This window comes from Onychostruthus taczanowskii, unplaced genomic scaffold (genome assembly GCF_017590055.1).
Source record: "Onychostruthus taczanowskii isolate IOZ18803 unplaced genomic scaffold, ASM1759005v1 scaffold59, whole genome shotgun sequence".
NCBI lineage: Eukaryota > Metazoa > Chordata > Aves > Passeriformes > Passeridae > Onychostruthus > Onychostruthus taczanowskii.
Genome location: NW_024503568.1, coordinates 4,736,292 through 4,745,862, shown reverse-complemented (window position 1 = coordinate 4,745,862; position 9,571 = coordinate 4,736,292). Strand labels below are relative to the sequence as shown.

General features: G+C 40.9%; 1 protein-coding gene across 5 annotated transcripts in view; it reads left to right on the top strand.

Moving 5' to 3' along the window:
• The first annotated feature begins 4,935 nt into the window (after positions 1-4,935).
• Positions 4,936-9,571, top strand: part of PHF14 (PHD finger protein 14) — a 161,019-nt gene continuing 156,383 nt past the window's right edge. For all 5 annotated transcript variants that reach the window (XM_041418248.1, XM_041418246.1, XM_041418247.1 and 2 more), the window contains exons 1-2: positions 4,936-5,066; positions 5,562-5,672. In XM_041418248.1, coding sequence (XP_041274182.1) covers position 5,066; positions 5,562-5,672 — 112 coding nt within the window. In that variant the 5' untranslated portion in view covers positions 4,936-5,065. The remainder of the gene's footprint in view (positions 5,067-5,561; positions 5,673-9,571) is intronic.

Genomic DNA, 9,571 nt, shown 5'->3' with positions numbered 1-9,571 from the left:
TCACAGAAAGAAAAAAAAATAGATACAAGATTTCATACTATTATTCTCCATTTACAGTTGCTGGATAAGTTAAAAACAGACTTACTCTTGAGTTTAACCCCTAGTTGAGGAAATATTGCACTTTTTCCTTTGAAAACTCACCAATTTCATTAAACTAAGAACAATTTATTTGAGTGTGACTGTAGTTTCTGCTAACTTGCTATTGTGTACATCCTTCTAAAATGGGCTTTATTGAGCCACCACAAAGATTTCTTTTTTCTTAAGGCAAAAGTACATGCAGAAGGTAATGTTTTCTCTCCATCTCCAGCAGTTGAACAGCAGCACTGAAATGGAGATTCAGACACCTACTCTTGCAACAGGCTGCACACTGAAGGCTCAGCCTGAAGATAACCACTGGAATGCTGAGACAATTCAAAGACCTGATGTGTTTGACATGACCTGAAATACTGAAATATTCATAGGTATTTTTTAGGTATTATGTTAGTTATGGAGCTCCCATGACATTTTCATACTAAATACACTATTTCCGCTCTTTACAATTTTCCACTAAAAATTATCTTTTAAGATGAATTTTTGTATGTGCATGAGAGTAGTATTTGAAGGTTCTAAACTGACAACACTTAACATCTATTTAATGGATATATATAGGAATGTCAGTAGAGTGCCCAGCTCCCAGCAGTGTGCCAGTAATACATTTCTTTTACCAAAAAGGCAACTGAACATTTCAACATCCATGGTTTTCTGCTGAGACTGGCAAAGGCCTTGCAGAAATAAGATCAGACATTCTGAAAGTTTCTTTCATTTGGAGCATGAATTCTCCCTTCTTTTTCCCTTACTTGAAATAATCTGACTCTACTAGCATCTACCAAGGGGGAATTACCTTTTAATAGTTGTTTTAATAGCCAGAAAATTCCAAAGAATGATGAACAAAATACAAACTGGTAGTTCTACTTAATTTCTGTGCTGTATGTTTTATTTACTTCTAATTACTACATTTAGATGTTTTGTTGGTAAGCCCTATCTTTGAAGTGCCCATAAGGTTAGAGAAACAGTGAATAAATTTTAGGCAGTTCCTCACTGTTCTTCACAGTTCTTTTCATTTTATTGATGTGGGTTTTTTTCCTGTTGAGGAATTAGGGCAAGTATGCAAGCTGACTACAGAAGATAACAAAGAGTGTGTGCATGTTATTTTTAAAAATGAAAGTGTGAATATGCCTTTGGAGAGGGAAAAAAGGAGAGGGAAAAAATATTTGGGACAAGAAAAAGTAAAACAGAAGGGCTAAGAGGGCTTTAGTGATGGGACAGAGTACAAAAGAGAAAAGGAGGAAGGAGCAGTTGAGGAAGGTGAGATGCTAATGAGGAGCAGGGGCAGGCAGCCATTAATTAACTTCTCTTTGATCACCTTTTCTTGCCAGAATTATATCCGTAGAGACTAGAATAATCCTAGCATTGCAGCCTGTCCCAGAGGGCTGAACTGAAAGTCAGACAGTCCATACATCTGCTTTGACATGCTTATTTAAAGGATTCATAAATTCCTCCATTGTTCTACAGGGTGCTCCTCTCCCACTGTCTGTGCTGAAAGCTCTCATTCCTTGAAGCTGTCTGCACTGCTCAGCCTGAGCTTCTGTCTGGGCCAGAATTGGAGGCAGTTCTTTTTACTGTTCCTTCCTGTCATATGTGATTTGGGCTGTGCTGCCAATCACTGTGTATGGGACAAAAGCAGTGGCTTGTCCATTGGCAGGGAAGAGGTTCAGCAGAACCTACTGCTGCACACATTATCACGGATCTGAAGAGTCTCAACGAAAGGATCTGAGCCCTACTACTTGTCTTTTAAGACTGAAATAGTGTGTGAAGGGAAATAGTAGGATAGGGATTGCCAGCCAAAAGGAGAAAAAAAAGAAACAAACACCCAGGGAGTGAAAAGCTGACATACACAACTCATTGAACAGGGAAGCTGATCAGAGTTGGGAAGAAAATTCTAGAGTTCATAGGCCAACAGCATATTTGGGTAGGGCTGGCAAAACCAGATTCAGGTAAAGAATTGACTTTGCAGCCACACCTCCTATGTAGAAAAAGAACTGATGGAGGAAACAGGAGCAGTGTGAACACATCAGCTATGGACGTGGTAAGACGCTACAAAAACCCCAAGAAATTAAAGCACAGAATTAAAATGAAATTAACACTTACCTTTGTAATTTTCTGTCCTTCCAAAATACTCAAAATCAGAAACACAGAAAATTATTGCTGAAAGTATTTCAGCTGCATAATTATATCATATACTAACCAGCCATCTCTGTGCTATATTTAAAAACTTATACACCACTAACAAGCTACCCATCTTTACAATGCCAGGAGGAGTTTTGGCTCTGGTACATGCAGCACTATGCTAAATGTAGCCCAGGCTCTGGCCACAGAACATATACTTGCCAAACTTTATGTCCCCTCCACTCTTCACCATGATAGGGAAGATGTGTGCTAATGTCTTAACAAACATTTTCATGGATGAAGGTATGGGTGTTGACATCTTTGAAATGGGTCTTAGTGTCTCTACTAACTTCAAGCACAGGTTTGTTACAAAGCTCAGCCAGCTTGGCTCCTGGAATAAGTGGGAGTTTCTGAATTTTAGGCAGTAGGTTTGTTACAGAGCCCAGTTTGACTCCTGAAACAGGGAAGTGGGTCTGCACCTGAACTTCAGAACTTTGGGGCAGAATGACAGGTTCAAGAGGGGAATATGTGGTAGGCAGTTGTACCTCCCTAGTACTTCAGCCAATGGGGAAACGAACAGGGCAACACGCAGCCGGGAGTTTGGGGTAAAAGGAGGCTGTGCCCTTTGAAACCCCGAGAAAGAAAATCCTGCAGGCTTGTGTGCCCCAGTGGACTCTCTCCCTTTATTCGAATAAAGTTGCAGGACTCCTGTGTCTCCTTTATGGACACTGGCTTTTCATAGCGTGATTTTCCGTACAAGCACGGAATGAGTTTGGCCCTACATTTGCCCCTCATTAAACATGTTATAGATGAGTAATGAGATAGCTGGCTCTCACAATTAAGGAGTGAATATTATATATATGTTAAGAGAAGTTTTGTAGATTTATAGTTATGTTAATGTGTTTTTCCTCCTTGCTTTGTTATCACAGGATGGGTTTGGTAGCTGGGCCTTTGGAAAGGGTTAGCTTGTTACTATAGTAATACCTGACCTCCAACCAAGATATAACCAAGTGATCTCCACCACTAGACAGCAAAGAAGGAGTCGACAGACAAGACTTTTTATACCTCTAGCACCTCTAGGAGGTGCTAGAGGTATAAAAGGTGGAGCATCCATTTTGAAGAGCATGTGCCTGAGAGTCACAGGGGCTCCTAGTGCTGTAATTTTGTCTTATTTAGTCTTTTTGTTGTATTTTCTGTTAAGATTTAACAAATCTTTAAAATTTTAAAAAGTGAGCAGTCGTTTCTCACAAACACACATTTTCCAATTTTAAACCTCTTACAATACTCTTGGAAGCTTTCCTGTTCAGTACTATTCTCAATCCTCAAGCTCTTCAAGCACCTGTGAGCAAGAACATCAATTCCTTTAAACCTTTTGTGCAAATGGCTCATTTTGGTGGTGTGGTGGGGAGAGGCAAAGGGAAATCTGGAAAGTGTGCACAGAGGGGCCAGGGACAGCCCTGGAAACCCAGGCAAAGCTGGGACTCTTGCAAAGGCAATGGCCCAGCATTGGTGTCTTTGCTGTCCATCTCTCAGCATTTTGTGCTTTTGAGCTCCCAGATGTTATGAATAAAAAGTTATCTATTTTTGTTTAAGGTTACAGAGCTAAAACTGGTTAGACCAATTGCTGTTAAATTAGCTTCATTGTTAAGAGTTCTTCTTTAATTGCCCGTCAATGGTTGGTGATTTAGCCATTGTCTTCCTGATGCTTGTCCAGGAGCAACACCTGGACAGGGCAGCACCAGGAAAATAGGAGTGGCCTGAGACCACGTATGCAGATGAGTAATGCACTGCTCCAAATCTTCCCGTTTTCCAGGAAAACCCCTAAAAACAATGAGCCAATATAGAATTAGGGGACCTAGGTGATGTCTAAGGATGGGTGTGAAGTCCAGTGCCTGCTTGAATCCTTTTTGCTTCTCACCTTGACCTAAGGATGTCCACTAAGGAGGGGACCCGAAGTGTTGGACCGAAAAGTAGGAATCTGCAAATCTCCCGTGAGGACGCAGTCCCCAGCTCTGCCTGCAGACCAGCGGACAGAGCTGCATCACCCTCCTCCTCCGTGCCACTCTTGGGGACAGCGGCGGCGTGGGCACAACCCGTCGATTTCTCCCCACCTGAGCTGAATCTCTTTAATAAAGGCATTAAAAAGGAGAAAGATCTCCTGCCCATTTATTTCACCAGACTCATGTGATGTGGTCAAACAATAATCCTTGGGACTTGCATTGTCATGGAATCACAGAATGCTTTGGGGTTGAATGTACATTGAAGGTCACCTAGTTCCAACCGCAGGCTAGGGCACCTTCAAATAGACCAGATTGCTCAGTGCCCCATCCAACCTGGCCTAGAACATCTCTTCACAATTTTTTTTTAATTTTTTTTTTTCTTCCCAATGCAATGGATTACTGTTCTTCAAAAGTTCAGGAATAAGCCTCACAATGCAACAGAGCCCACGAGAAACTCCGCTCTTCGAGCAAAGGTTAAATGAGAACACCTTTGTAACGCTTTCTCGTTTCCACAACAGGAAATGGAAAAGCGCGGGGTGGTTTTTAGAGCTGTTTTTTTACAGGCAGTGCCCTGACAATGAACGGTCCTGCGCTGAGCGTGCGCGACCAGCGCCGGTCACGGCGGCGCGGCCGCAGCCTCCCCGCCAGGCCGCGCAGGGCCGCGGGCAGCGCCGCTCCCCGGCTTCCCTTCGCCGTTCGCACGCGCCCGGGCGGCGCCTGCGCGGCGGAGCGGGCGGCGGGGCGGGGGCGGGTCTGCATCCGGGTCGCCGCCGTGCCCATTGTCTGGGGAAGGGGCCCGGGGCTCGGCGGCGCTGCACCCGAGGGCCCCTGCCCGCCCGCCGCCCACCCGCGCAGGCTTTAGTAAGTGATCCGCAGCGGTTCTGCCCGCCCTGCCTTGCGGGCGTAACGCTGTGCCCGCGGAGCGCCGCCGCCCCCGGGCGAGCGGGCGCATCGCCGTCCCTTGGGCGTCCCACGGTCCCGGCTGCGCGTCCCCCTGCGTCTGGTTCCCGGCGGATCACGCCGAGGCTTGTCCTCGCGGGATGCCGGCTGCTCCGGGGCGTCTGGCGGCCCCAGCGCCCGCGCAGCCTCCCGGGGCTGCGGGCAGCCCGCCGTGCGCGGTGCCGCGCGGTTCCCGGCGCCTGCAGGGAGCACCAGCGCTCCGCCGGGAGCGCGGACCCTGCCCTGCCTCACCTGTGGGAGCGGCTGTCCCCGGGACCCCCGTGCGGCTGCATCTGCCGGCTGCTCTCGGGACTGCCCCTGCCTGTCACGCCCGTGCTGCCTTGTAATTTAAATGCCCTTAGCGATGCTGAGTTCTCTTGATGCCAGCCAGTAACAACACTGTTTTTTTCCCTGCAGTGGACCGCAGTTCGAAGAGGAGACAGGTGAAGCCTTTGGCAGCTTCGCTGCTGGAAGCTTTAGATTATGATAGCTCTGATGACAGTGATTTTAAAGTTGGAGATGCTTCAGGTAAATATGCTTTCTCATCTCCTCTCTAAAGAATTGCCTCATTTTTGGTTTGTGGTTGCTCATTTAATATCATATAGGAGGCAGAATGCTTGTAGTGAGTCTGCTGGGACTTGGAGCCCCTTGAAGGGAGTGACTTGATTGGATAACTGGGAATCAATACTTCAGTTGTGATTATTTTTTTACAACAGAAACCTCATGATTGTGAAGCAAGTTTTGGTAGAAACATTTGAGTAGCTTTTGTGCAGACTGCCTTGACTGTATTTGTTGCTTTGGAATTCTTCAGTGCAGGGATGATTTTTGGAATAGTCACTGTATTTAGTATTGAAATAGGAATCTAAAGCCATTTTATTTAGAGCAAGTCTGGATAATAGTTTGTTTTGGACTTACAAACTTGACTTTTTCTCAAGGTTAATTCTACTCGGTGAGTAAGAACCTAAAGCAAAAAGATAATCTGTCCTGGTTTTTATTGTTTTCTACAATAGACAAACTTAAGGTGTCCATTCAGATAGAAATATGCAGAAAAGTGTACACATTTCATACTAGAAGGAAGTCCTTACCACAGAGAGTTGTTGCTTTGCAGTCTTTTCTATATGTGCACATTTCTGTATCTGCAGTGAACATTCACAGAAACTGAAAATAGACAAGGTGGCCAAAATAAAATTAGTAAACTCAAGTATATTGAAGGAAAGGGGAAGAAGGGATAGGACCATATTGGTCAATAAACTGCACATTAGATGTTCTGTAGTGTATGCTGAGGGAAATAAACAAGAAGATGCAGCATGTATAAGATGTGAGAGAAGCATTATGACAGTTTATCAAATAACTTGACTTTGTTATTTCTGCACTGGGGATGCTGGTGTATGTTTTGTGTGAATGTGTAGTGCAAAAATATTCCCATTTAAAGGCTTATTCTTTAACATTTGGTAAGTTCCTCTGTATTGATGAACTTAAAAATGTTTAATAATCAATCACCCATTGTCAGGTTTAAAATATGTCCTCATGCTCCTTTTTTGTTTTGGTTTGGGTGGTTTTTTTTGTTCTTCTCAGCACCTCTTCCCCTAGACTTAGCCATCTTTCCCTTGGTTGTTCTGGTAGAGCAGGCTGCAGTGGCTTAAGAGAGTAAAACTGATGTCATCTTACCAATTTCATTTTAAGACTTCTGGGGGCTTGTTTAGTCTACTCTTTTAATTCTGTTGTGAGGCTTTTTGATCCTTTCTTTTGAATAAGGGTATAATTTGCCATAAAAGAAAATAATTTTTAATTACTAAAGAAAATCTTAGTGTTTTGGAGCAATAATGTAGGCAGGATTTAAGGGAAGATGAGGATTGGAAAGGGAGTATGGGTGATGAACACATGATTCAGAGCAATATGTTAGTTGGTCAAAAGACAGTAATTTATTAAAAGTAATGAATACAGCTTTCTGACTCAACATTTTGTGAGTGCAGAAGATTAATTTGTAATTGCTATCTTTTTTGACTTTTAGGACATTGTATGTATACTAGAGGGGGTGCTCAGTATCTAGCCTTGAGTGTATTTCAAAATCAATTTCATTTTGAGGAAGTTGAATGGATTTTCCTTTAAATATGCAACACCGAATTGAAACAAGCATATGAGGAGGAAACCAAGTTCTACTAAAAATATTTTTTTCTAATCGCTGCTTTGTGTTGCTATATCTCATGAAATGTTGTGTTAGTATTTCCAAACTTATATCTGTCACTTGTAGGAGATATTAATGTTCTGTTTAATAACACTTTGAAACAGGAAAAGAATTTGACATCTTATACTTTATACAAAGATTATCACTGTGGAAAAAGAAATTTGTGAGGGTTTGGAGAAGTTGGGGAATAGAAAGTTACTACAAATAAGAGTTTCTTATGTGTAATACAAGTTTAAATGAATAGTTGCAGGAAATCTGAACCAGAACATCTTTACTGGTTTAAAATGAAGCTGGTATAACATACTTCTAAATTTCTTTGCATTTAGTCCATTTCAATTTGGCTGGAAGAAGTGATTAAATAAAGGGATTTTCTTACACACACACATACATATATACACATACATATATAGGACTCTCCATGAGCAGTCTGTTGCAAATCAGTATTTTGTATTTGCTTGAATTCAAAATGACATTGTATAGTTTGCTTACAAAAGGAAGTGTGTCAGAAGTAAGAACCAGTCTGCATTGAGTATGAGTATAAATTATACCATGGTAATTCCACAGATCCATGACATATGTTTATGTTTATTTCATTCACAAATGCACGTATAGGTGTTTAAAATAACAAAAAAAAAAATTGAAAATTAGGTTGAAGTTTTATTTAAATATGGAGTTAAAAGAATTCTGAAGTTGCTTTCTCCCTGATGACTGTGTTGTGTGAACTTTAGGATCTCCAGTGATATGTACTAGTAGATGATACTATGCAGATACATTGGGACTGAACCCAGAATACCTAAACTTTTACACACCTTCATTGTTCTGCCAGTTTCTGGGAATATGCAATGCAGTAAAGATTTGAGAAGTTGCTCTTAAGTGCTTTTAAGAAGCAGCTGGCATTTCTGAATTTTTGTTTTTAGAGTCCTGGTACCTTGGTGCATTTTTTCATTATAAAAAAATATTTCAAATCACCTGTATTTCTACAAAAAAAATCCAAAGGCAACATGGACTTTTACTTTCAGTGTAATTAATTTATTTTCTTTTGGATTTAGGTCATAGCAGCAATCATTTGGCCTTTTCCACTTAAAAGATCTCAACATTCTGACATCTCTTGAGAGAAATTGACTTTAGAACTGTTACATTCTTGTAAATTTACTTAATGTAAATAGTTTTCAAGCCTCTGGGATTTTCATTATGTTTATACTGAACAAAGTAATTTTTAATGGCTTCTCTGTTTCTATTAGTGATGCCATATTCTAAAGTACTGTATTCTTCTGGTTTCTGTAAACACCTTGGAAAAATTGTTCCATGAGAAAAACTGTCATATGTAATCTTAGTATGGGATCAATCAAAAAAACTGTCCCTTTGGAGTCAGAGTGTACAAACGTGTGTGACTTGAAATGATGGTGCTGAAATATACTCACCTTAAGGCTTTTAATAGTATCTTTCACGATACACATCAGTTATTTGAAGGGTTTTTTTTTGTTTGTTTTTTTTTTTTTTTTTTTTTTTTTTTTCCTGCAGTGGGAGCAGCTAGAGATACACTGATGTCAGAAGTCAGAGTACAGGTTTAAATTAATTTCCAGCAGGACTCCAAAGCAAGAATTTACCCCTTTTCTTCTCTCTCATCAGTGAATTTCAGTCAGTTTTGTCAGCGCATATACTGAAATTGAAATCATACGGAGGAATGTAGTGGTCCCTGGCAAGAATCAGGTGTGAATTTAAGGACTGGTTTCTATTGCAGTGTAGCTGAGAAGAAAATAACAGAATGCTGCCTTTGAAGAACTCAGTCCTGTCACTACTTCTGCTGCTAGTCTTGTTGACTCAAATTTTTGCATACATTTTTTTTCTTTTTTTTTTTTGGTGTTGATTGTGAAGCCTGACATGCATATATATTATGTACTTTTCTTGCAGTTGAAGTCAGTAGAAGATCTGTTTTTAAAACAAGAAATTATCTACATAAATGCATGTATTATCTATTTTAAAAAACCTGTGTTGTGATCTACAAATAAAAAGATGAAAATATCATTATCTTTATGTAATTTGTTTCCTCTTAGCACAATGTAGATTACACTTTTGCTTTCCTATGCAGATTATTGTAATATAAAGAAATGTTTGTGAAGGATCAAAATACTGTAGTGTTAACAGTACTGAAATCTTGATGAAGAAACAAATATATTTGGTTTTTTAGACTAAACTTAAATGTTAGGCAAGAGTGAAGTTGTAAAGTGTTTCAGTAGACAGT